Source organism: Dromiciops gliroides, chromosome 2 (assembly GCF_019393635.1).
Source record: "Dromiciops gliroides isolate mDroGli1 chromosome 2, mDroGli1.pri, whole genome shotgun sequence".
Lineage (NCBI taxonomy): Eukaryota > Metazoa > Chordata > Mammalia > Microbiotheria > Microbiotheriidae > Dromiciops > Dromiciops gliroides.
The window spans coordinates 643,829,501-643,857,089 of NC_057862.1; the positions used below are offsets into that span (position 1 = coordinate 643,829,501).

The window sequence follows — 27,589 nt, forward strand, 5'->3', positions numbered from 1 at the left end:
ATTCCCTTTTAAAAACATTAGACGCTGCAATCTTTCTGGAAAGGGAATGGGGACGTTTGGCTTCAGCAAACAAGTAGAATAAGCAACCTCTGAAGCCTAGACCTGAGTCTGGTTTTCTTTTATGTAACAAGGATTTCACATTTTTCTACCATGTCTGAAGTGACCACAATTTGGATGGTTGTTTTTCCCCAAAATCCACATCAACTATAGCTCTTTCCTAAGGCAACACACTGCCCTTCTAGAGACAACTGCCTAACTATAAAATCTTCCTAATATGGAATATTACAAATACCCTTTTATAAAATGCTAATCTTGGAATAGGAAACTGACCCTAGCTTCGATGTGATAGATCTGTTTTCACAAACTGACTCTTAAGATGGGTCCTTTAGCCTGCACAGAGAGAGTTTTGTAATCTGGATCAGTTCTGTAGCTTATTCATCTGTCTCCACTTAAAAGTGAGTTGTGACCCAAGATTCTGAGGTAAACCCACCTTCTTAAGAAAGATGCCAAGAGATTATTCATGTCCACTAGGTGTGGAGGCATTCCTGATTTTATTTTTTAAAGTCAACCACCTCCCCATTCACAAACTTGAGCTTTTAATGAGTATAGTTGAAGGGGCCTGATGAGTTACTGATGTTTATTTCTGGTGTCTTTAAAAAATTATTAAGGCCTAAGATAGAAGAAAATGACATTACGGTTCCACAGAATTCTCCTTCTGGGATGCATGTGGCAAAACGCATTTGTGGCCCAAACACGGGCTATGTGTGTGTGTATGTCAACAATGAAAAGAAATAAGCAAATATAAAAATGCTGGCTTGCCCCATTTTGATGTTCAAATTTTCAGGGTGGATGCTGTTTATTTTTCCATGTCCTAAGGCTTCTGAAAAGCTCTGGAAAACTCAAGCTTAAGGATGGAAAATATGGACAGAAATGGTTATTTTTTCTTACATTTTCATTCCAAATTAGGCAGAACTTCTTACTGTTGTCCCAGTCATTTGTATGATTTTTGCAAATACAGGATCTCTAATTTCAAGCAATCCCTCAAGTCTGACTGCAGCAGCCTGGTTTCTGAAGGGCGAAGATCTACAGCAAACTAATTAACAAATGATCTCATTATTATATTCTAGAAAGAAAAATTAAACTCTTTCAACAACAGGGCTAAACACATGTATAAACAGTTGCTTTATCCCCTGCCTCTTGCTGAGTTTATTTTTCCTGGGAGATCAAAGAATTCAGAAGCAACCTTGGGATTTATAAAAGTGAAAACTATATATAGGAGATGGTCAGGACTGCTCACTTTACCTGAAATGTAAACAGAACCCTGAAAAATCAGTAGCCATTGGCCAAATTTTGAGCAAGATCTCTTTTAGCAGGGGGTAGGAGGTGGTGATTCTGAGTATAAAGTCATAAGGGATAAGAGTATGGTAGCCCCAGATGAAGCAAAGAATGCCACAGAAGAAAAGGTTCCTGACCAGCTCTGAAAGCAAGAATCACAAGTCTGAAAGTCCTCTCAGCCCACTTGCTTTCACAGCAATGACCTACCATGAACCACAGGATGCCTTGTGGCTTTGGCCTTGTGCAGCCGGTCACGATTAATCTGGTTGGAGTGAGGATGTAATCCACAGTTAGATCATGATCACCGAGCAGCTCTTCAGGTATATCGACCACCTGAGGAAAGAGAACTGTGAACATCAGTGGTGTCAAACACCAATAGGAATGTATCCCTGTGGACCAGAGGCTGACTAAGAAAACCTCCAACTAACATCTATGTGGTATTGTGTTTTTATTTATTTTGTTAAACATTTTCCAATTACATTTTAATTTGTTTCTGGCCACACTGGGGAGTTTTGATGACAGTCAAAGAGTTTGAAGCCTCTGGTGTAAATGATCTGAAAAGGCCTAGAGCCCAACTCAAGCTTATAGAAAGAGTCATTAGTAGGAACAGAATACACTGGTTATAGGAAAGTATACCCAAATTCACATTTTAGAGGGGGGCCTGCTTATTCTATCACTAAATGAATCCAGCCCTAGCAGATTAAAAACAACCCATGACATGATCACAAGGTGAGGGCAGTAAAAGAGAGGCAGAGATGAACACACACATACACACACAGCTTAGAGAAGGAGGGGGGTCATGGGACCTAGTTACCTGGCAGTCATGCACGATGGTTATGACTGGGGTCTCCTCCCTGACTGCTCCCATGGACACCATCATTGCATATTCCATGTCAGCATAACCTTCCCCTTTCCCAACTCTCCATCCTGCCAGGAAAGAAGCCATAATACAAATGAGAGCGTCGAGGGTGCTGGAAATCGTGAAGGAACTGTTTTAATTTTGTGGTGTCAGGGCTAAAACCTGTCCCTTGCAGATGAGCCCATTCTCAGAGGAAGCTAATCTAAGGTGGGCCTCCAAGAGTCAAAGATCCATGCACTGTACTTCTACCATGACGGCTCACATTGGTTCTGCTATCTCATATCGGTCAGGTGGTTCCTGAGGATGAATATTCTGGGCCCAAATTAGAAAGCAAGAGGAATCTTACAGAAACATCTTACCACTAATCTGTGGCAGTAAGGATCCTCTTTTGAGATAATTGAATGGCAATCTACAAACATACTTGAACAGATCTCTAACAAACTGTTAATTGTTTTTTGAAAAAACAATCTCCTCGGAAGAAAAAGTCAAGCCTTCAACAAAGAGGATGTGTGGCTTGTGATTGAAAACAGTTACATTTAGACAATGTTTTAGGTGGCGAAGCACTTACCACACATTATTGTGTGGGATTCTCTGGAACAGCCCTGGGAGGTAGGCCAAATCAATATTACTCTGTTTTACCGATGAAGATGTGAAGCTCTGCTAGGTGAGGCAGCCTTTCTTATATCACACAAGGCAGAGCAAAAACCTGACTCCACATTTTCTGACTCTAAACCTCTTTAACCATGTTGTCTCTCAGATATGTTTTCTAAAAGTCACTCTATATTATCTTACTCACCAAGTCATTAAAAATTAATTAATTAATTAATTAATTGATGGGTGAGAATTAAGTAAAACTGTGTTGTTGTTTAGTCATTTCAGTCATGTCTGACTCTTCACAACCTCCATTTGGGGTTTTCTTAGCAAATATACTAGAACGGTTTGCTATTTCCTTCCCCAGTTCATTTTCCATATGAGGAAACTGAGGCAAACGGGGTTAAGTGACTTGCTCAGGGTCACACAGCTAGTAAGTATCTGAGGTCAGATCTGAACTCAGGAAGAGGAGCAATTCTGACTCCAGGCCTGGGGCTGAATCCACTGTACCACCTCGCTGCCTAAATAGTACTGTGTTCTTTTATAAATATGTAAATGGAAGTAGAGTAAAAGGATTTATCTAAAGCTTGGTAATGGAACTTGGACTCAAAGCCAGAATTCCCAGCTTCTTAGGGAATCTATCAAATTAAACTTCTACAAAGAGAGCAAATGTGAAAAGAAAGGTGGTGGTTTTTTTTTAATACCAAAAGATACATTATTTTATATTACTACCATTCTGTGACACTAGCAATTGTGGGAATCTTGGGTACAGGCTGACATGACTCACTAGAACTTAAAATAATTCTGATCCTGGGAAAGGATAATATGAGGCTTTAATTTATAATGTTCTCTCTCTCCCATCTCTCCCATTTCCCTGGTCTCACCTTCCATCTTTCTCTCTCTCTCTCTCTCTCTCTCTCTCTCTCTCTCTCTCTCTCTCTCTCTCTCTCTCTCTCTCTCTCCCTTCCTCCCTGCCTGCCTCCCTCTTTCTCCTCGCTTCTCACTCCTTCTCCCTCTCCTCCATCCCCTCTTTCCCCCCTTTCCTGGAAGAGATAAAAGAAAAAGTCTTGCTAGCCACAGTCAAAACATCACTTTACAAGTGCATCTCTGCTAATAAGCTGATCCCAGGTGGAACCTATTGATTCGCCAATTTAAATAGATTACTTTCAAAGTGCCTGGTTTTGAAGCATACAGGATGGCTTTGTGGAGTGGAAATAGCAGCATGGGGAAAATGTTCACCATTAACCACAGGGGCTTAACTGCTTGGGGCTGCTGAGGGGTGAGCCACCTGGCAGAGCAAGCACGGTCTCTCCAGAGACTGTCCTGAGGGTGCCACAGTTCAGTTCACCTGCCCACCTGGCAAAGGACCAGAGGTTCCTGAAAATCTGGCGAGGACTATAAGGGACACACTGTGCTGTTATAAGGACATGACTTATCACAATAAAAACAAAGCTCAGAAGCTAAGGTTTTTCTACTGCTTGAGTCCCTCACAAACCAATCATTTCCTGAAAATCTATTCATCTTCAGGCCCAGGTAACTTGAGAAAGAGAAAGGGAGGCTCATTTTAAGATCTCTTCCAAAAAAAAAAAAAGATCTCTTCCTCAAGGGAGGTGAATTTAAAAGTGTTCAACTTAATCCTCAGTGATCCCTCAGTGTTTTAATTAGGAAGACCACAGAATAGAATGAAAGAGCTCTGTGACAGCAGGTGGGACACTTGGGCTCTGACTTTAGTTCTCTCACTAAGTAGGGTTTGGGGGCAAGCTCCCTTTGCTACTCTGTACCAGTGTTTCCCCGTCTATAAAAGGAGGTGGCTGGACTTAAGAGTCTCTGTGTCCATGGAAATGATCAGTGGTGATTCAGGCACGTTGTCCAGGAAGGGATCGATGATGTCTGGATCACGATCATGAGAAAAACCAACAAAGAATACCCTGAGAAAAACAACTGAAATCACAGCCATATTCAAAACAACCAACACACAAAAACACCTTAGAAGAGAGTGTTCACAGAAGTTTTTGAATATGTTAATTAATCTTGTTGATTCCTACCTTTTTCAGAGACAGCCACTGATCCCACCACAACCAAATCCACTTGGACTCTGGAATCCAAACCTATGGGTACACTATAGTTTTTTATGCCCTAAAAGCAAAAACACGTTTTGGTTTTTTGTTTGTTTGTTTGTTTGTTTTTGGTGGGGCAATGAGGGTTAAGTGACTTACTTAGGGTCACACAGCTAGTAAGCATCAAGTGTCTGAGGCCACATTTGAACTCAGGTCCTCCTGAATCCAGGGCCAATGCTTTATCCACTGCGCCATCTAGCTGCCCCCCAAAACATGTTTTTAAAACTTCAAATGCAGTAACAAAACCAAAATGGGTTAATGAGACATTGTTGTTTATCACCACAAAATAGAGAGGAAATTCACCATATATTATTTAATCAATCTTTGGCAATAATAAGCCATAACTATATACTTAAAAAACCAATTCTTATCTATTTGAATAAAATCTCCCTTGATTAAAGGGAAAAAAAGGATTATTAAGACTTTTATATGTGAGATATGTAAATATATGTATACATGTTATTAACTAATGGAAACCTATATAAAAAAATGAGGTTAAAAATGTGCTGATTCAAGGATGAAACCAAAGCCTCCTAAAAAGTCTAGAGAAAAAAATATAAATTTCAATTTAATTTAGCATAACCTTCAAAAATCGGAGACAGTTATTAAGAACTATGTTAGCACCAGCCCTAAATTCAGGAGGACCTGATTTCAAATCTGGCCTCAGATACTTGATACTTACTACCTATGTGACCCTGGGCAAGTCAATTAACCTTCATTGCCCCACAAAAAACAAACAAACAAAAAAACCAAACTATGTTAAGCCATGTATATAAGTAGAAAACCACTTATGAAATTAGTACATATAATTAATTTTGAGGTTCATGGCCAAAACCAGAATGATCATTTCATCTCACTATGTTGGTCAAACAGTCACAGTCTGTTACCTCTACATAGCTATTTCCAATAAATCAGGTGAATTATGCTTGTCAAGACAAAAAATCTTTAAGCTTCCTTGGGTGTTGGCTGTAATGTTCAGTGACTGGCCCAGCTGATGGCCGAATCATATTCTTCCTTTACCTCAAAACTCCCTCTTCTTAGACTTCCTCCAGACTTAGACTGCCTTTCCTTAAATTTGGATAGATTTCCTTACAATATTAATGTCACCGGCTCAAGTTTCCTGTCCAGTTAGTTTGAGGAGCAGGAAGGACTCTGACCAACTACTATTCTATATGGGGATCACTGATAAAATTAAGGGTAAGGTAAATGATGATGAATACAAGAGTAACATGGTCATGTAAAAATAGTGATTGGGGTACACAGCATAGGATGAGATAAGGCTTGTAATGAATGCTAAACAGAACAAAGGCTTCATCAATTGGTGAATGGCTAAATAAGTTATAGTATATGAATATGATGAAATACTACTACTGTGCTATAAGAAATAATGAGGGAGAAGGTTTTAGAAAAAACTAGGAAGACATATAAACTGATGTAAAGTGAAGTAAGCAGAATGAACTGTGGTAAGTTTATTGGAATTTGGCTGACTGATTGGGATGAGCCACACCTGGCCTGCCCTGAGTGATGTGTGCTGCTGATGTCAGCAGGAGAAACTACTCTCCACAGGCAATTTTGAAGGATCTCCCTTTTTGGGGGAGGAAGAGTAAACGCTCCCTGAGGGCAACTCAGTCTCTTCCAGAGCGACTTCATTTTCTGGTGGTGCGAGCAGCAGGAGCAGACAAGTCCTGTGGGCCCTGGCTGCAAAGCTGGTTTTCCATTGAAGCTACGGACCCCAGGTGGTGAGTTAACATACGAGCCCTGCTCTTTTGAATTTGCTGAACTGGAAGCGAGTTTGGGGATTGTATAGACTTAGGTGAGAGTTAGGAGGATTATCCATCCGTATTTCTTTTTCCCTATTTCCTTGCCTTTGATTTTATTACTTTCACCTTTGCTGTTTATTTCCTTCCCATTAATAAAACCTGATTCATTTGTGGAAAAGAGGCTGTTAGACTCCTTTCTTATTGGCCTGGGAGAAATATCTAAAAAGGCATCTCGGAGGGGAGGGAGCTTTGGATCTAGAGGTCCCTCATTATTTCCGGGACCCCAACATTACATACGATGAGCTACTCAATTAACTCTCCATATATTAAATTTGGCCCTCACAGAACAGAACACTGCACACAGCAACAGCAATATTGTAATGATCAACCATAAAAGACTTAGCTACTCTGATCAATACAAAGATTTGAGATAATTTCAAAGGGCCCATGATGGAAAAGGCTATCCACTTCCAGAAAGAAAACTGATGAACTCAGTGTAGACTGAAGCATATTTTTTCATTTTGTTTCTCTTGCCTTCTATTTTTTTGCAACATGACTAATGTAGAAATATGTTTTGTGAAACTTCACATTTATAAGGGATATAAGTGCTTGCCTTCTCAATGGGCAGAGGAAGGGACATAATTTGGAACTCAAAATTTTAAAAAATGAATATTAAAAAATAAATTAAAAAATAGAACAAAGGCTTAAAATATCTGTTTTGGAAGAAATAAGACAATCACAGAATTCATTAGAAGAGGAATTAGCTTTGAATTCTATAACACTTTTTTCTGGTACCTAAGCCAAATGATATAAAGTAAAAAACACCAAGAAATAGGACGTTATAGATTATGTTAAAGAGATGTTCGATTTTGAAATACAACCTTATGACACAAATTAGAAAAAGTTAATGTGGGTATGGTAATAACTGAAGAATTTGGGACCAGATCTGTGATTTCATTGTAGCTATGACAGCTGAGGTTCTATCAGTGATCTTTGAAAGAACGGAGAGAAGGGTAGAAAGCGTCAGAACTCTGATGGCACCTTACTCCTTGTCCTGCCCAGTTCTGTCCATTTTGCACCTTAGATGGATGGACCATTGTGACCACATCTGAAAGTGACCACAAGCTACAGTGACCATATTTGGCAGTATAAACACTATTCTGTTCTTCTTGCCTTTTGCCTCTTTGGTGTAATGGGTAAAAGATATCCTTCAAGTAGAGGAATGAGAAGATAAAGGATGTTTCCAGGAGAATTGGTCTTGCCAAAAAGCCAGTCAAGTAACCCAGCCAAGTCATGTGCTCCAGACCACAGTGGATCATTGTGGCCAAAAAACAACCACAAGGCAAATGTCATGCTTCAACCATTAGGCCAAAACATCACACACGCACCCTTTTTAAAAATCTACCATGCTTCAAAGTGTTGTTCTAATGCTGACTGCTTGGCAATAACTCTACCATTAACCCATACCCCGTATTTCAAATATGGGGCAGGGCACGGCTAAAGCATGAATATACTGAAAAAACTAAATCACAGCCATAGCCTTTCCCTTAACTTGCCCTGCCTCAGGGCCAGTGTAACTCTGGACCTTTAACATCTCCTGAACAATGTGTGATACCTCAACCATTAGTCAGAGGTTCCTAGGGGCCCTGAGAGCCTGCCCAAAGTTTTACACATCTGCACAAGTTGCTCTAGCTGAGTGACACCTCAAACATAACCCATCAGACCACTGGGCTAAGAGTCTACCATACATAGATCTCAAAGCCGCAACTTCACCTGTAACCAGGCCAAGAACAGACCTGTGCCAGTAAACACTCTCTCACTTGCCCCCTGGAACTCCCCTCCCCATCACCTGCCTAAGCCATACAAAGACTATACACAAAGCTAGGGCTATAACTAGATGGAACAGGACCACAGTTGAGACATTACCCTGAATGATGGTTCAGAGCCCCAAATCTGAAAATACTGGACGTGCAAAGTAAAAATATTTGCTATAATGAGATTTAACCTATACATTATCTCTACTTGTGCTATTTAAATTAGGAAATAAAACAATTTTGGCAAGTTCTCCTTTTAACCCTAATGCAACAGGGGGCTGCCTATAAATCATTCAAATTTCCAACTCAATGCTAAAACAGAAATTTCAAAGGCATTTGTTTATACCACATTTTAACACTAGAGGACACCAGAGGATCATATGCTTTTTAAAAATTTCTTTTAGAGGTGAATTCACAAAATCCTATGGAACAACTGTTCCTCTTAGTCCCTAAAGAGGGGCTTTAAAGATGGTCTAGTCCAACCCGAGTAATTTTCCAGGAGGAGAAACTGAATCCTAGATTTTCACAATGAAACAAAACCACATTGAGCAATGGTGAGTAGAATCTGGGTCTCCATATTCTTAAGGTTGCAAGAAAATTGAAAAGCTGTGACATGAACTAAATAAATAAGGTAGACTATTCATAGACTTTCTGTTTGGATTACTAATCCAATTACAAAATGCAAAGGGGACACTTGATACTCCTTTTGGGGGGGCACTTAAAAATAAAATCACAAATCTCTTTTAAGTATACAATAAATTCAACATCTAATTTTCTAAGCTATGCTGTTTGCACACATTTCTGTCTAGACTCCCTTCTATTCATTTCTGTGAATTTAAAAATGCTCCAATGACTCACTTTTCTTTCTTTTTTTCTAAATTAAAGTTTTTCACTTTACAAAAATCTATTTTGTCTCCTTCCTACTTCCACCTTCCGTTGAAAAAAAAAAAGAATTAGAAAAACAAAACCCTTGTGACAAACATGCAATTAAGCAACACAAATTTCCATATTACCTATGCCCCCAAGATATATGTCATGTTTCTTTTCTATTTTGTTGGTTTTAAAAAAAAATAATCATTTTATTTAATATTCATCATTTTTATATCACCAGAACATTCTCCTTTTTTCTCCCTGAGAACTATGTCATTTAACAAATAACATTTGTTAAGGAAAAAAAGAGGTAGAAAAATAGTGATAAAAACTGATACATAGAACAAGCCAGAAAATACATGTATAACACAGCGCCTCCATGGGCCTCTTGCCACTGTAGAGTAGCAGGGGTGGGGCTACCTTCTCACTTCTCTTCACTGGTGTGTTCTTTCTAATCTTGTAACATTTACTTTTCATTGTTTTATAATTGTTCTTTCCTTTACATTATTGTAGTCACCGTGCCTATTTTTTCCTTGGTTCTGCCTACCTCACTGTATCAGATTGTGTAAATTTTCCCAAGCTTCTCTATAGTCACATTTATAATTTCCTACAGCACAGTAATATTCCATTACATTTTTGTAATTCTCTGCTATCAAAAAAAAGTGCCATTAAAATTTTTTTCGTATATGTGGGAACTTCTTATCAATGACTTACTTTGGGTACAAGTCTTGCAGGGGAACCTTTGGGTCGAAGGATATGAACATTTTTGTGCATATTGCTTTCCAAAGTGATCATACTGAGTCACAGCTCCATCAACAATGCATATTTTCCCAGAACCCTTCCAACATAGATTATTGCCATTTTTGGTTATCTTTGCCTATTTGCTAGGTACAAAGTAAAACCTTAGGATTGTTTTGATTTTCATTGTCTTATTGTTCCTTTAGAGAATTCTTTCATATAGTTAAAAGTTTGTAATTCTTCTTCTGAAAAACTACTTGTTCATATTGTTATGATGGAAATGAAGATACATTGAGGCACAAAATTCTAAGCATGTTTAATTTATTGGTAAGGTAAACAATTACCAATAAAAGGGGTCTTTCAGCTCCTCAAGAAACCAAAAGATCCTAAATGAGATAATTTTTAGCGAAAGAAGGAAAAGCATCCAAAAATTAGGAGGCAGTGCCATATATGGGGAAAACAGTACAACTGGTTACAGAGCTTGAAGCATCACAGGCATGAGGAACAATTTTATTGCCTGGAAATGAGAAATGAGAGGTTAGCAACAACTACTCCTTCCATCATATAGTTAAAAAATGCTCATTGTTTAGTTCACCTGCAAGTTCAGTTTAGCCATAGTGCACCAGACTACCTTCGATAAAAGACCAGACTCCCTGGCATTTACCTGAATCCTTCAAGGACAATTTCCTTGACACAAGAATATAACAGTAATTTGAAGGAGATCTGAACTTCTAAACTTGGCTCAGAGACAATGAGTGATTAATGGAAAGCTGAATTTTCACACTTAACTCAAATGAAACATGACTTTGAGAGTTACAAAAATATCAGGAATAGAATGGAATCAATCAAAAAATAAGATTAATTTGATTTTTCCAATTTTCAATATCCTTTGTCTTTATATCTTGGATACTAAACTCTTATCTGAGACTGTTTCCCATCTTATCCTAGTTACATTACTTTTGTTTGTGGAGAAGCCTTTCTGCTTCATGTAATCAAAATGTCTATTTTATCTTTTGTAATTGCCTCCATCTCTTGTTTTGATTAAGAACACTTCTCCTGTCTATGGCTGTGCAAAGTACATGATCTGTTCTATTTTTTTTAATGCTATGATTTTTTAATATTAAGGCCCATTTGGAACTTCCTGGTGTACTGTGTAAATCTAAGCATAATTTCTGCCAGTTGACTTTCCAGTTTTCCCAGTAGTTTTTATCAAATGAGAAGTTCTTTATTAAGAGATTAATGTTTTCTAGTTTATCAACCACTGAGTTATTGAGTTCTATTGTTTCTGATTCTCCTCTATGTCATGTTTTCTGTTGAGCTCTATTTTTTAAATCAATACAATATGGTTTTGATGATTTCTGCTTTAAACTATAATTTGATGTCTGAAAGTACCATTCCTTCTTTATTTTGTAATCGATAAGAACTACAAGGAAAACTGTAAAGCAATTTGTCAGAAATGAGGCTTAGACCAATGCTATAAGCCACAGTAAGTTCTTAAAATGAATTCTTGACCTAAATATGAATGATTATATTATAAAATCATTAGAGAAGAATGAGATAGATGCCTTTTAATAACTTTAGTTATGGAAGAGAATTCTTAACCCAAAAAGAAATGAGGGAATAATAAAGATAAAAAATTTTAATTATGAAGTGCTTATGAAACACTATCCTCGTAGTAACTCTGAGGAAGTCAGTGACTCAACATTTATTACTAATTATGTGTTAAGTACTGGGGATACAAAGAGAAAAGCAGAGATAGTTCTTGCTTTCAAAAAAATCATAGTCTAAAAGATCGAACAACTTTTGCACTAATAGAATCAGTGCACCTAAAATAACAGAAATTGTTAAGGAGGGAAATCTTTGCATCAACTATCTCAGATAAAAGCCTGGTTTCCAAAATATACAGGACATTGATGCAAATATATCATGCACTCTCAAGTGCTGCTCCAAAACAGATAACTGATTAAAACCAATGGTTTCCTAAAGAAATATCAACAAGCACATAAAAAATGCTCCAAATCAGCTTTACTATAAAGCGGCAGTCATCAAAACTATATGGTACTGGCTAAAAAATAGAGTGGTAGATCAATGGAATAGGCTAGGCTCAGGAAATGCAGTAGTAAATGACACTAGTAATGTAGTGTTTGATAAACCCAAAGACTCCAGCTTCTGGGATAGGAACTCAGTATTTGACAAAAACTGCTGGGAAAACTGGAAGATAGTATGGCAGAAATTAGGCTTAGACCAACATCTTACACCTTATACTAAAATAAGGTCAAAATGGATACATGATTTAGACATAAGAGGTGATACCATAGGTAAATTAGGAGAGAAAGGAATAGTCTACCTATCAGATCTTTGGAAAGGAGAACAGTTTTTGACCAAACATGAGATAGAGTATATTATAAAATGCAAAGTGGATGATTTTGATTATATTAAATTAAAAAATTTTTGTACAAACAGAAGCAATGCATCCAAAATTGGAAGGGAGGCAGAAAGCTGGGAAACAATTTTTGAGGCCAGTGCTTCTGATAAAGGCCTCATCTCTAAAATATATAGGGAATTAAATCAAATTTATAAGAATCCAAGTCATTCCCCAATTGAGAAATGGTCAAAGGATATGAACAGGCAGTTTTCTGATGAAGAAACCAAAGCTATCTATTCCCATATGAAAAAATGCTCTAAATCTCTAATGATTAGAGAGATGCAAATTAAAACAACTCTGAGGTACCACCTGACACCTATCAGATTGGCTAAAATGACAAAAAAGGAAGATAATAAATGTTGGAGAGGCTGTGGGAAAATTGGAACACTAATGCATTGTTGGTGGAGCTGTGAGCTGATCCAACCATTCTGGAGAGCAATTTGGAATTATGCCCAAAGGGCGATAAAGCTGTGCATACCCTTTGACCCAGCAATCCCACTTTTAGGTCTGTTGCCCAAAGAAATCATGGAAGGGGAAAGGGACCCACATGTATAAAAATATGCATAGCTGCTCTTTACGTGGTAGCAAGGAATTGGAAGTTGAGGGGGTGCCCGTCAATTGGGGAATGGCTGGACAAGTTGTGGTATATGAATACAATGGAATACTATTGTGCTGTAAGAAATGATGAGCAGGAAGAGTTCAGAGAAACCTGGAGGGTCTTACGTGAGCTGATGATGAGTGAGATGAGCAGAACCAGAAGAACATTGTACACAGTATCATCAACATTGAGTGTTGACCTACTGTGATGGACTATATTCTTCTCACCAATGCAATGGTACAGAAGAGTTCCAGGGAACTCATGATAGAAGAGGATCTTCAAATCCAAGAAAAAAAAAGAAAGAAAGAACTGTGGAGTATGGATGCTGATTGAACCATATTATTTCTTTTGTTTTGGGTGCTGTTGTTTTTTTTTCCATTTTGAGGTTTTGCATCACTGCTCTGATTCTTTCTCTTGTAACAGGATTAATGCAGAAATAGGATTAATGTTATTATGTGTATATATATGTGTGTGTATATATATCTATATATGTATATGTATAGAGATATATAGATATAACCTATATCAGATTACCTGCTGTCTAGGGGAGGGGGGGAGGGAGGGGAGGGAGGGAGAAAAATCTGAAATTGTAAAGCATGTATAAACAAAAGTTGAGAACTATCTTTACATGTAACGGAAAAAATAAAATATCTCATAAAAAAAATGCTCCAAATCACTAATAAGAAGAGAAATGTGGATCAGAAGTCACTCTTTGGTTTCACCCTGCAAAAAAAAGGGCTTTACCTATCAAAGCATCAAAGATGATAAAATATGGGAATTTCCAGTCCATGTTGGAGTGACTCTAGAAAGAAAGGAACACTAATATGCAATGGCCAATCTTTGTCCTAGAGAAGAGATGAGAAAAAATCCCGGCTCTGTCTTGTCCAGAGGGCCAGGGCTGGGGGAAGAAAGGAAGGAGAAGAGGCCTATCTATGGGTCTAGAAGGCTGCATATGCTCTCAGGTGGGATCTCCATGATGACTGCTTTTGCTTAACTGTATTTGTTACGTGAAGGGCTTATTGTGGAGGAATATATTGAGAAATGATTGCCATTCAAAGGCCTCAATAAACCTTTTTAAAGAAATACCATGGGCAGCTAGGTGGTGCAGTGGATAGAGCACCGGCCCTGGATTCAGGAGGATCTGCGTTCAAATCTGGCCTCAGACACTTTACACACTTACGAGCTATGTGACCCTGGGCAAGTCACTTAACCCCAATTGCCTCACCCCCCCCAAAAAGAAATAAAGAAATACCATATGAATGCTAACTTTCTGATGCATGAAAATCCCTTTTTTCTTATCCTGCTACTGATCCAAACAATTCTTATTCTGTTTTATCTGGGATGTCCGCTTTCCACACTTACCTGAGAAGTGGCACATTTTCTCAAGATTTCTTTTGTTGCTCCTGGGGGTGGGACAATCTTATTAAATAATCCCGTTCTCAATCGTGGTGTAGGAACCAACAAAGTCTTTCTGCCCTTTTATAGGAAAAAAGAGGAGATTACAAATGGAAATATGCTCTTTTTTTTTTTCTTCAAACTGCATCAGATAGAGAGCCTGGTTATTATTCTACATGTTTCTTCTGAGCATGGCAAGGACACTGCCTCCTGAAAGGAACCAATATACAAAGTAAGCACCATGATTATTTTAGGGTTTTGGTCCTTTTGATTTAGTAGGAATGTTTACAGCATGGTCCATTAGACCCTATACCATATCAAACCAATGCTTTACATAATGAGGATTAATTTCTTAAAAGAAAATGCAGCATTTATTAAACTGTTTAATCATATAAATCACCCATAAGAATTTTGGATAATTATAAAGTCAAGAGATTTTGTCTAAAATTACTTTAATAATCCAAACTCTGATCAAGTTATGTGTGAATTTACATCACACATTTCTGTGCTTTCTATGCTCTTATTTATGTTCAGTAGTATAGTCTTTGGTGTCATTTTCATTAGAAAGCTATGCATGATATCCTTATTCATTTATTCACAAAAGTATAATGGCCAGGGCGGCTAGGTGGCGCAGTGGATAAAGCACCGGCCCTGGCTTCAGGAGTTCCTGAGTTCAAATCCGGCCTCAGACACTTGACACTTACTAGCTGTGTGACCTTGGGCAAGTCACTTAAGCCCCATCGCCCTGCCAAAAAAAAAAAGTATAATGGCCCACCTACCCAACTAACTGTTAATGTCTGCTCTGATGATTAATACATATCAGTATTTGTGGGTCACTACTTGTTACGTTTATTAATAGCTCCTAAACTCCAAATCCAGGCCTCTGGCCAATATACCGTTCTGCCTCTGTTATCTGAATAACCACAAAGGCCTCTGTTTCTGTTGGCCTGTCACTCATACCTAAAATTGTACCAATAGAAATTCAGTTTGTTGGGATTAAGGTATCACTTCCAATTAAATACAAATATCCTTGCTTAAGTATGTATATTTATTACAAGGGTTTTCTTTTTTTCCAGTTGGGTAGGGTTAGGGGGAGGAAGTAGAAGGGAGAGAAAATAGTTTTTAGTTCACTAGGAGAAAAAAGGAAACAGAGGTCAATACATTTACAATAAAAGAAAAAGCTGTCCCTGACGAATAACTAGGGTGGAGTGATTTTTCTAGGGTGTCGTCACAGACACAGGGTCTGGAGACCACAGTCCTAAATCTCTTTACTCTTCCTCCAGCCTGGAGTGTGGAGTGCGAATCCACTCCTGCCAGAATTGATTGGACTGCCTTCTGCAAAGTTGTTGTACTTACTCCTAGTTGTTTTTGCCACAGGAAAAAAAAATTCTAGTTATGGATATGAGCTATGAAAGTAAGTAAGCCATTATCAATTATTTACAGCAAGGTATAAATCAGTTTTTCAGTTCTTTTCGAACCTGAAAGATACCTGCAAGCAAGTTTTGATCCACAGGGACAGAGCACTGCTCAGGATAAGGAGGGAAAGGCAAGGTGCTCATGAGGGAAGAGAGGAGCAAAAAAAAAAAAAAAAAAAAAGGGAGAAAGAACCCGAAGACAAAAGTCACCAATCTCGAAATTCTGTCCAAGTAGGGGCAGCTGGGTGGCGCAGTAGATAGAGCACCGGCCCTGGATTCAGGAGGACCTGAATTCAAATCCGGCCTCAGAAACTTAACACTTACTAGCTGTGTGACCCTGGGCAAATCACTTAACCCCAACTGCCTCACCAAAAAAAAAAAAAGAAAAAAAAAGAAAAAATTCTGCCCAAGTCCTTTTTCTCAGTTATTATTAGAAACACAAATTACTCTGAGCTAGAAAGGACTGCAGAGGCATCAATTTAAACCTCCTCATTTTATAGAGAGAAGAAACTGAAAAACAGAGAAAAGAGAAGGATCACACAGCTAATAAACATCTGAAGCAGGATTCACACACAGATCTTCTGGACTTAGAGAGCACACCATGAGGGAACTGGGAATGTGTACTCTGGAAAAGACTCCACAGCGCATGACAAGCACCTTGAAGTACTGAAGAGAGATGTCCAAGAGGTCATTAGACTTGTTCTTGGCTTCCAAAGGTGGCAGTAGATACAATGTGAAGAGGGACATTTAGTCTAGATGTAAGGGAACGCTTCCTACCCATGAGCTGAATGCCCATCTGATTCAGGAGGCAGCTGATTCCCCATCAAGGGGCTCTCTACCTGCTGAGGAGTCACAGAAGGTAATCTCTGCTTGGATACAGATTAGATTAAATGGCTTCTGAGGATGCCTTCAGCTCCAAGAATCTGTCATTCCAAAGGTGGCTGTATGGGAAGGAGCACCATCTTCCTAATCAAGAAAAAGCCACTGACTGCTGAGAAAACAAACCAACTTTATCTTAGCAAAGTCTCCAGTTTAGGGAAGGCATGATTACCTGTAGTACCATTAGTCGAACTCCTTCCAAAGGCTTATCGGGATCTACTTTAACTTCTTGCATCCTGGAGTAGGCTTCAAGCTCTCTGATTTTTTGGCAGGCCTCATAAGACCCCTACATAGGTAAGAAAGACCATCATCTTACTTACATCAAGTACAAGGAAGCGAGCATTTTTCTGGGGAGCATCAGGATTTACTTTAACAGTCCTGGCCATTTTAAATTCCTGTAAATGCAGCAGCCCTTCAGCAGCATGAGAAGAACCCTAGTTTTAAAGACAACGGCATATTACTCAAGGGCCTCCTAGACATAAAGCTGAGTAAATAAAAGCTTCTAAAAACTCTCTGCTATGACATATAAGAATATGCTGACTTCTGTTTTCCCAAACTTAGAACTTCGAATTTTAGGACCGAATGTGCTCAGGCTTGAGTTTTCCATAGGGAGCTAATAGACCCGTCTGTACTGTAGCAGCCTCTGCTTTGCCATTCTCACATCCTTTTGGCTTAAAATTGGTTTAAAATTTTTGGCTTAAAATGTGGACCTTTTGACAAAAAAATTCCTTGTGAAGAATTACATATTCACTAAATAAAGTTACTCAATCTCATAAGAGAGTTCTGAGGCTCAAATGAGATAATAGGTGTAAAGTATTTTGCATATTTGGAAATCACTATATATATATGTCAATTATTATTGTTTTTTATTAAAATTGTATTTAAATTCAGAGGATTTGGTTCCTGGAGGCAGTATAGTGCAGTACATAGATTAGTTTTGGAGTCAGGAAGATCTGGTTTTCAAAGTCCAGTCTCTGAAACAATCCATTTAACATCTCTAGGATATGAATGGAAGAAGGAAGGAGGGAACGAGGGAAGGATGAGAAGAAGAAAGTTAGAAAGGAAGGAAGGAAGAGCAGGAAGGATGATCTGTTATGTGCCAGGCACCGTGGTAAGCCCTTTACAAATATTAACTCATTTTATCCTCACAACAACCCTAGGGGGTAGATGCTATAATTACTCCCAATTTACACTTGAGGAAACTGAGGCAGACAGAGGTGAAGTCTTCCTGACCCCAGGCTGAGCGCTCTGTACCACCTAGCTGTCTCTAAGATTAAGCTGCCCATTGAGTGACCAGTCTTCATCAGTGGAGGGAATGTTCATATTAGGAATCCATCACCATGATGAAATTGCAGATCCAGACAAAGCCCAACAACAATAAAAACGATAACTACTCATTTGTTTATAATTGTCAGAAAATAAGATGTTCTTCAGAGTGGGGTAGGAGAGAAGGCAGTGGATTTAGAACCTAGTTCAAACCCTTCTGTAGATGCTACTTACCACTTGTGTGAGCCCAGGCTACACAAGTCCCTGATGCTCCCTGGGTCTCAGTGTTCACCTCTCTAAAATGACTGAGCTATACTAGATGGTCATTAATGCCTTTTCCAGTTCTAAATGGCATGGACTTAAATTAATCTGCAAAGTCACAGAAGCTTACTCCTTTAAGCATCAAGAGCTTTAAAAATTTTTAACTATTTCTGGTGGAATCTTTCTAATAGCTAAACTATACTTAACTGCTCTTATTTTTTTTTAATAAGTTCTTATTAATACCTTCTTTTTCTTCTATCATCATAGTCCTCTCAAGGATCCCTCCCCCTCCCCCAGGACCAGCCCATAACAAGTATTATTTTTTAGAGAAGAAAAAAATCACAACTGATCAATACACTGAAAATGTCCAACAACTTAGGCAGTGTGTAATACCTGTGGTCCTCCAACCCTGACCAAAGGATAGATTGTCTTCTCAAATGTTCTCATTTGCATTCTGTTTGATCTTTATAATTCTGTAACATTTACTTTTGATTTTCCAGTGTATGGCTGTGGTTTTCCATTTACATTGTTGTATAGTCACTGTATATGTTGATTTCTAGGCTCTGCATCTGTTCACATACCCTTCCCATGCTTCTCTGTATTTGTTTTCAATTCTTAGCTCACACATACACACAAAGCTGCTATAAATATTACCAAAAAAAGTTGCTTATTTTGGTGTATATAGGGACTTTCTTCCTTGGGATATAAGCCCCCAAATGGTGTCTCTGGTTCAAAGGGAATGGACATTTTAGTTGCTTTATCTGCATAGTGCCAAATAACTCTACAGTAATGGTACCAATTCACAGCTTCACCAACAATGTGTTAATATGATTATCACGCCACAACTCCTCCAACATTATCTAGTGCTACTTCCAATCATTTTTGCAATGTGCAGGGTGTGAGGTATAACCTAAGGGTTGTTTTGACTTTCATTTCTCTTATTATTGGTGATTTGGAACATTCTTCAGTGTAACTGTGAGTATTTTGCAGTTCTTTGGAGACCTGTTTGTTCAGATTTTTTACCATTCATTCTATTTCATATTTTAGATACCTAAGCCTAATCAGAGAAATTTGATACCAAGATTTTTTTTTCTGATTTGATCACTTCCAACTTATCCCTGATGCATTAATTTTGTCTGTGAAGCTTTTCAGTTTCATGTAATCAAAGATACCTATTTTATATTTTGTAATTACCTCATCTTTTGTTTGGCTAAGAATACATCTCCAATCCATAGCTGTGAGATATGTAGATCTGTTTTTCTTATAATTTTTGATAGCATGATTTTTAATATTAAGGTGGCATAACCATTTTTAAAGCTTAAGTAGTATTCTACTTTTTCCAATTACATGTAAAGGCAATTTTTAACATTCATTTAAAATTTTTTTGAGTTCCAAATTTTTTCCCGCCCTCCTCCTCCCCCTAAAAAGGTAAGCAAATTGATGGATTTTATATGTACAATTATGTAAAACATATTTTTCAAATTAGTCATGTTATAAAAGAAACAGACCAAAACACACACACACACACACAAAGTGAAAAAGTCTGATTTGATCTGAATTCAGACTCCATAGTTCTTTTTCTGGATAGGACAGCATTTTTCATCATGAGTCCTTTGGAACTGTCTTTGATCACTATATTGCTGAGGAAAGCCAAGTCATTCATAGTTGATCATCACACAATGTTGCTGTTACTGTGTATAATGTACTCCTGGTTCTGCTCACTTCATTCAGCATCAGTTCATGTAAGCTTTTCAGGAGTTTTTTGAAATCTGCCTATTGATCATTTCTTATAGCACAATAGTATTCCATTACATTCATGTACCACATCTTGTTCAGTCAATCCCCAATAGACGGGCATCTCCTCAATTTTCAACTCTGCCACCATAAAAAGGAGCTGCTATAAATGTTTTTGGATATGTAAGTCCTTTCCCCTTTTAAAAATATTTATTTATTTATTTTAAAAAATTGTTCATTTTCTTTTATTATGAATTTGGCAATGATCAGGAAACACAAACATTTCAATATGTAAATATCTAGAAAGAAGCTTTCTTTCTTTTTTTAAATTTTCAACATTTGTTTTTATAAGATTTCTTGTTTCAAATTTTTCTCCCTCCCTCCCCTCCCTTCTCCCATCCCCAAGACAGCAAGTAATCTGATATAGCAGCATAGGCCACCCTGGCCTGCATCCTGAGTTCCATTGTTCTTTGAAACACATTATTGCATTCCCTCCTACATTTTCTGATGGGTGCAGAATAGTCTTGTGTTATTTGAATTCCCTTTCCTTTGTATTTTAAGGTCTTTCTCCTTATTACTTAAGGAACTTACTGTTTCTGAGTCAAAGTGTGAAATTTAACTATCATATGTCTTGGAGTTTGTAGCCATTTTTTTGGCTTGTTTTTTTCCTGGAGATCTATGAAACCAGAAGTTCTGGGCAGTTCTCTTCCAGTATTTCCTGCATTATACTGTCAAGGTTTTTTGTCTTGTTGTGTTCTTCTGGGAGAACTATGATCATTAGGTTGTCTCTATTCATCGTGTCTTAAAGATCAGTATGTTTTGTTTGCCTAGTGACCATATTTTCTCTTAACATTATTGATTTTTGCTTCTCCTAGACTGTCCTTCCCTTCTGCATATCTTCATCCCCAATATATTATTCTCTCTTTGTTTTCTTTGGTGAGACTTGCCATCGGATTCCAGTTTTTGTATTCTGATATTTTTGCTGTGTAAACCAAACATTCTGCTCTCATAATTCTGATTTCTTTTTGAAACCACTCAGAGACAACATCATATGGTTCCATGTTCTCCTCACATTCCAGTGTCCTCTGTCTTATCAGGCACTGGATCGTTTTCCTTTATTATGCAGTACTCATAGATTTCTGAACTCATTTACTAGATCTGGAAGTCATTGTTCCTTCTGTTGCTAATGTTTTTCTTATTGATTTATCTGTTATATTCACGCTCTTTGAGTCAGTCTTCCTGAGATCTTTGGTAATTTCACCTCCCACCCACTTCACCCCCCATTTGCTTTTTGATTCCTTCTTCTCTCAAAATGGTTTCCTTAGGAGTTGGATCTCAAAGTATCTCAGCCTCTTCCCATGCTGGACAATTCACCAGTCTAGATCTCTGCCCCAAGTGACTTTTAGATAAATAGAACTGGTCCCAATTGGACACTGTGCTCTTTCCCTCAGGTTTAATCAAGTGCTAAACCGAGCCCCCCCCCCCCGCCCCCCAGTGTTGTGTCATGGTGACCTCTCCCGATCCCTCTATTCCTCAGTTCTCTGGCTTAGAACCAGCAGTTCAGAGCTTTGTAGCACTGGCACCACAGGGTTGTGGCCCCCAGCAGGTTTTTGCTCCTATACTGGCTGAAGTGACCCGGGAAAACTTCCATAGCCTAGAGCTGGGGTCTTCATGGCACTGGAAAGAGGGACGTGGGTAGGTTTTACTGTAAGCCCATATATCATATCCCTGCACCTGTTAGCGTGGCCTTGTTATATGGGAGGTCAGGGAAGGGCAGGTGCTGAATTGGCTCAGGGCCAGTGAGAATCACTTCATGTATTTGGGGCTTTTTTTAAACCTTCCTTTGGATTCTGAGTATCCTAGACACAAGTCCTCTGACTCCATACCATCCCTCCTTGTTTCCCCCAAATGCTGGACATGATCCTTAGGAAGAGCACTTACAACTCTGGGGACACAAATGTAACCAGCTCTCTGCAGTCTAAGGCAGTTCCACCTCCATGTGTTGCCCTAAGCTTTACTTTGCCCTAATAGCTAAACTTTACTCCCTAAATCAAAATTCATCCTAGGGGCCAGCCCAACCTTCTCTGGAGATTCACAGCTCTACTTTGCCACAAGCTGCACGGCATCCATACCATGACATGCCCTCAAACCGCCAGGGACCAATATCCAAACACCACCTTCTCCTCCACCCCCTCTCCCCTCTAATTCAGAAAGTCAAATTCTCTCTTGCCCTTGAGCTCACACCACTATAATCTGCATCCACACTCTTCTCCATCCTCTCTGTGTTACACTCTGGACATACACTGTCACAAAGAGCTAGAAGCCAGCTCTCTTACGACCATCAAATCACAGTGATCAGCATCAAAAGAATGTCTTGACACTGACTAAATAGCTGGGGGATTATGACATAATACGTAACTACTGACAACAGTTCTATGCCCATGTGATGCCCTCTTTACACAGTGATCTGCATTTTAAGTTGGGCGTCCCCAGAGCTCTTAACTATCTATTAATTTTAGAGAGGTTACAAACTGTACAAGGAGAAGGAATGTTCACACAGCCTATATAGTCTCAGCTCTCTAAATCACTGTATCGGTCTGCCATGAGCAAGTATGAATGAACGACTCTATTGTCACCCCAGAGTCTACATGGGGTACATAGGACAGCTACTTGCCTTTCTGAAGTCTTTTTTTTTTTCTGGGTTCACAGATGTTACGGATAACTAATGTGAGAATCCTGGCTTCAGATAAGTAGGACATTGTTATAAGGCAATTTTCTTCAAAATATAAAAACCATACAGTAATGATAGTGCTTCATTACATTTAATGGAACACCTTATAATTTAACTTTAAAAAAATTTTTTTTTCTTGTTTTAACTTTCTTAAAGAGACTCTTGGTAAAAAAAAAAAAATGGTGAAGATCCAACAGTGAAGAAGCAGAAAAAAAAGAGCTTTAGAAAAAAACAAAAGAGAATAGCCAGGCATGGTGGCACAGGTCTTAACCCCAGCTGCCAGGGAGGCTGGGGCTATGAGGTCTTTTGGGAGTTTTAAGCTGATCGAGTGTCAGCACCAAGTTTGGCATCTACAGGAGAAGCCCTTGGCATTGGGTGGCACCAGGTTGCCTAAGAAAAGGTGAACCAAGCCAGGCTGGAAATGGAGTAAGTCCAAGGGCCTGCACGATCAGCAGTGGGATAGAGCCCATGAGTAGCTCGATACTTACAGCCAGGGTGAATTGGGAAAACTCAAATTTTACTTAAAAAAAAAATGGCCTCGATAACTGAGCAGCCTTTTCCTATAATTTATTATAATGACTTAAGTCAGCTTTCAAAACAAGTCTAGTTTTTAGCTCACTACCCATTTTGCGGAATCCACTCTTTCATGGGGACTACGTAGTAGTAAAATAAATCAGCATTTTTTTGCAACTGGCCCAGAAAGTTAGTGGTTTTATTCAAGAGTGCTTGTTTTAGTCTAATTTGTACAAAACAAACTTCAGATCTGAGCTTCTAGTAAAAACAACAAAACAAAAACCTCACTCTAATATGCAAAACCACATTCATCCTTCCTCTTGGCTCATGACAGAAAAAGGCATTGGCCTAGTTAAAGAGAATGAAGACTCTTTCCCTCTGAAAACAAGCAGACCGAAGGGTCTGAGTTAGGACTCTTTCCTCCTTCCTTGAAGCAAAGTTTTCCTTCTCTTCTATTCAGCACTAGCAAATTACCAGACTGCATCAGGTTAAAAACTTTGTTTGCCCACAGCACTACAATAACAACAATAAACGTTTCTGATTCAAATACTCTATTTTCCCTCATGAGGGCAGTATGGCATGGTGGAGAGAGGTTGGTCTTGGAGTCAGGTGAGCTGGATTCAGAACCTGCCTCAGTCACATTTCTTAAAACGGAAGTTCATTGTTTTATAATGAATCCTCTCCTATGCTCTGCTGTGTACATGGCAACATTTTTTTTTCTTTTTTCATTTTGTATTTAAGTTTAAAATTTTAAAATAAAAACAAAACCAAAAGAAATCCTGCCTCAGCTACTCACTAGGTTTATGTGACTATGAATCCTGCCTCAGCTACTCACTAGGTTTATGTGACTATGAACAAATCATTTAATCTTTCAGAGCCTTAGTTAACTCATCTGTAAAATGAAGATGATCACAGTTCCTTCCTCATAGGGTTGTATGACATAAGAACTTTGCTGTTCTTTGGTTTTCCCTAATATATTTGCAGTGGTAAAGTGAGGCCTGGAATAGTAAATTCAGTAATAATGTCAGTTCCCCAAAGATGTACAGAGCTCCTATTGACTGTGTGCTGGTCACTTTGTTCAGGAGGACAGAAGTGTAGTAAACAACTTTCCCTCGAGGGACTTACCACCTAGTAGTTAAGGTCAGACAAATCACTTCTGGCTGGGCTTTATCCTAACAGGACATTTTCCCATGGATTTGCTGAGTAAGACCAACTTTGTGAAAATGGCACCATTAACAATAACATGCTCCTAGCCAGGATCAACTTTTTATTTGCTATCAAAGGGTAAGCGGTAGCTTTAGAAGCATCTTACATTCAGGACCTACCCAGTTGTGCTCATAGATGTACCATGATTAGTCACTGCAAATGAAAGTTAAGTAACATGATGATAGATGTCAGTAAACATAAATGCTCCAGACGCATATGGTTTTAATTTTACACTGCTACCAACTGTTCACTGAATTCTAATCCACCATGAAGAGATACAGTAACAGTATTACTAATGTTATTCATTTAGGAACGTGTCGTGTTTGTTTTCAATATTCTAGGAAGGCTTAACTACCTTGAAATTAGGAATCCTATGATGGACAGGCCTTGGAAAGTCAGCTATATTTTGTGCTTCCATATAATCCCAAATCTTTTCACGAATTTCCTGTTTGGAGACACCTAAAACATTAATGAGAGAGTTTTGAATTAACTGTTGTGAGAATATTATTGTTTTTACCCATGACACTGTCAAGTAAGTAATTAAGAATCTCATGTTACATGTGGTCAAAGACTACAATGTAAATATTTTATACACTATATTCAATCAGCCAATAAAACTTTATTAAGTGTCTACTATGTGCCAGGCCTTGTGCTAAGTGCTAGGGACACAAAAAGAGGTAAAAGACAGTCTCTGCCCTCAGGAAGCTTATAATCTAATAGGGGAGACAACATGCAAACAGATATGTACGAACAAGCTATATAAAGGATAAACAGTAAAAAAATTAACAAAAGAAAGGCCTCAGAATTAAGAATGGCTGGGAAAGTATGGTTTTGGCTGGGACTTTAAGGAAGCCAGGGAAGTCAGTGGTCAGAGTGGAGGAGAACGTTCCAGGCATGGTGTAATATGGTGTCAGTATGCTGGACACATACTCTACTTGCAACTTCTTGCAGTAAAATATTGTTCTATCAAATCTGATCCAAGACCAGGGCAAAGTTTTGTTTCTTAAGACACCAATTTATCTCAAAGTGAAGGGAGCAGTGTTATCACTATATCCTATCACCCTGGGGATTGGATTATTGAAGGGTGAACAAACAAGTACTTAGAGCTTAATGGGGTCCTCCTATCTAATGTGGCTTCAAGTTGAAATAATTTAAGGGATGTCCTTTCACCTCAAAGTTACCCACACTACCTTCAATATGTCCTGCCAATGAGAATGACTTCCCCTATTCTCTGACAAAACAAAGGCCTACTCTGTTCCTTTTCAAGCGCTATTCTGAAATGTACCTTCTCAGAAGTCTTCCCAAGTGAACTCTAGCTGACAACGATCACTACATTAATTGAAACTGAATTACTCTTGAAATACTCTTGAAGTGAGATGAATCTTTTTTAATGGCGGAACTTATATATCCAACCTTGGGTTTTTTAAAAAAGCAACCTCTGGGAAACTACACACTTATTCCAGTGCTGCCAATACTCAAAACCGTTTCTAGACTCCTCATCTAAAAATGCTCTTGGAGTCTGTACCACATTTTCCTGAACGTCCTCAATGGTGACAGATGCCCATCCTCTGAGAAAGAATTTGATTTTTCAAGAGACAGAGGTCACTTGAAGACAAGAATGGTAAATAGCAATAAGTGAATAAGGTAAGGAAGTTCTTTTGGGGGCCAGAAAAAAGTTTTACTATAAAGTATTGCCACTAAGTTTTATTTATAATTTATACAATGTCCATAATGGTTGACTCTAAAGACATTTGAGACTTGTTCAAGCAATGCCAGTACTGCCTGAATAAGTACTTTGCCTATGTTCTAAGACATCTTTTTAGTGATATTATTTTATAGTCCTATATTTATGTAGTGATAATTAATTTGTACTTGTTAATATTTCTCTGTATGTGTTCTATTTCTTACATGCCTGTTGGATGAGTCCATTCTAGAGCATTTATTTATTTGGATGGGGGGGGGAGGGGACAGGGCAATGAGGGTTAAATGACTTGCCCAGGGTCACACAGCTACTGTCAAGTATTTGAGGTCAGATTTGGACTCAGGTCCTCCTGAGTCCAGGGCTGCCACTTCATCCACTGCACCACCTAGCTGCCCCCTTCTAGAGCATTTATGTAAAGGAGCTAATAAATCTATGCCAAGAATCACCCAATATGAGAAGACAGAAGGGTTGTGATCAGTCCCAAAGGAGGAAGCATTCATTTATACATCTTATTCATAGCACCATCTCTAATACAAATGGCTTATGATTGTTTTGGAGGATTTCCCATAACTTTTTTCCATAAGTAAGAATAAATAAGGGGTTCTCAAGATATCTGAAAAAGGAGAACATACTGAACAATTGGAAAAACATCATGAGTGGTATTACTACCAAAAATAGTTGATCAAAGACAGATGTAACCATCAATCACTCTGCCTGCTCTATCTCTGTAAAATCATTATGAGAGTTTTACTTATGTATTAAAGGTAACATCTTTGGTGAGCACTTATTCCTGTTTTATCCCTCATAGAAGACTAAAGCTTGGAAAATGTCTAGTTCAATCCTCTAATTTTAAAAGTGAGGAAACTTAAGTCCAGAAAAAGGAAATGACTGGTCAGAAGTCACATAGGTAATAACTGGTACAGCCAATGGAACTCTGGTCCCCTGAAGCTAAGTTTGGGGCTATTTCTTTCTGTTCCATAAAACTTCCCCTTGGCAGGGAAGAACTACCAGCATCACCTCTCTTGTAGCATCTATGACCATGGACAATCATAGGCGATGCAAAGGTGATGTTCAAAATCCTTTACAGTGGTATTTAACCTTCTGCGTCAAGCATGGCGGGATCTGTACTCTCTGCATCTTTCAGCTGGGTGCTTAATTGTGAAGATGTAGAATCCCTTTTGTGAAAGCCTGCTTGTTCCTCTTCCCTTCTCATATTTGTATCAAGGAACTCTTCAATATGGGGGTAAATCATTCTTCATAAAGATAAGAAAGTAGTTATCTTATTTGATTGCCTTTTGGGAGCAGCTATAACACCTGATTATGGTTCCAGATTTTTCCTTCTTTAGATATACTGAAAAATTTAACTCATAATGCCCTTAA

General features: G+C 38.4%; 1 protein-coding gene across 9 annotated transcripts in view; it reads right to left on the reverse strand.

Moving 5' to 3' along the window:
• MTHFSD (methenyltetrahydrofolate synthetase domain containing) overlaps positions 1-27,589 on the reverse strand; it is a 50,826-nt gene that overhangs the window by 16,530 nt on the left and 6,707 nt on the right. For 3 of the 9 annotated variants that reach the window (XM_043985321.1, XM_043985319.1, XM_043985323.1), the window contains exons 2-7: positions 24,863-24,966; positions 16,969-17,082; positions 14,470-14,583; positions 4,831-4,921; positions 2,150-2,262; positions 1,543-1,668 (exon numbers count right to left, since the gene is read on the reverse strand). In XM_043985321.1, coding sequence (XP_043841256.1) covers positions 1,543-1,668; positions 2,150-2,262; positions 4,831-4,921; positions 14,470-14,583; positions 16,969-17,082; positions 24,863-24,966 — 662 coding nt within the window. Of the gene's footprint in view, positions 1-1,542; positions 1,669-2,149; positions 2,263-4,830; positions 4,922-14,469; positions 14,584-16,968; positions 17,083-17,116; positions 17,231-24,862; positions 24,967-27,589 lie in introns of all 9 variants that reach the window. The other 6 variants (XM_043985322.1, XM_043985320.1, XM_043985325.1 and 3 more) reach the window with 4 other exon arrangements.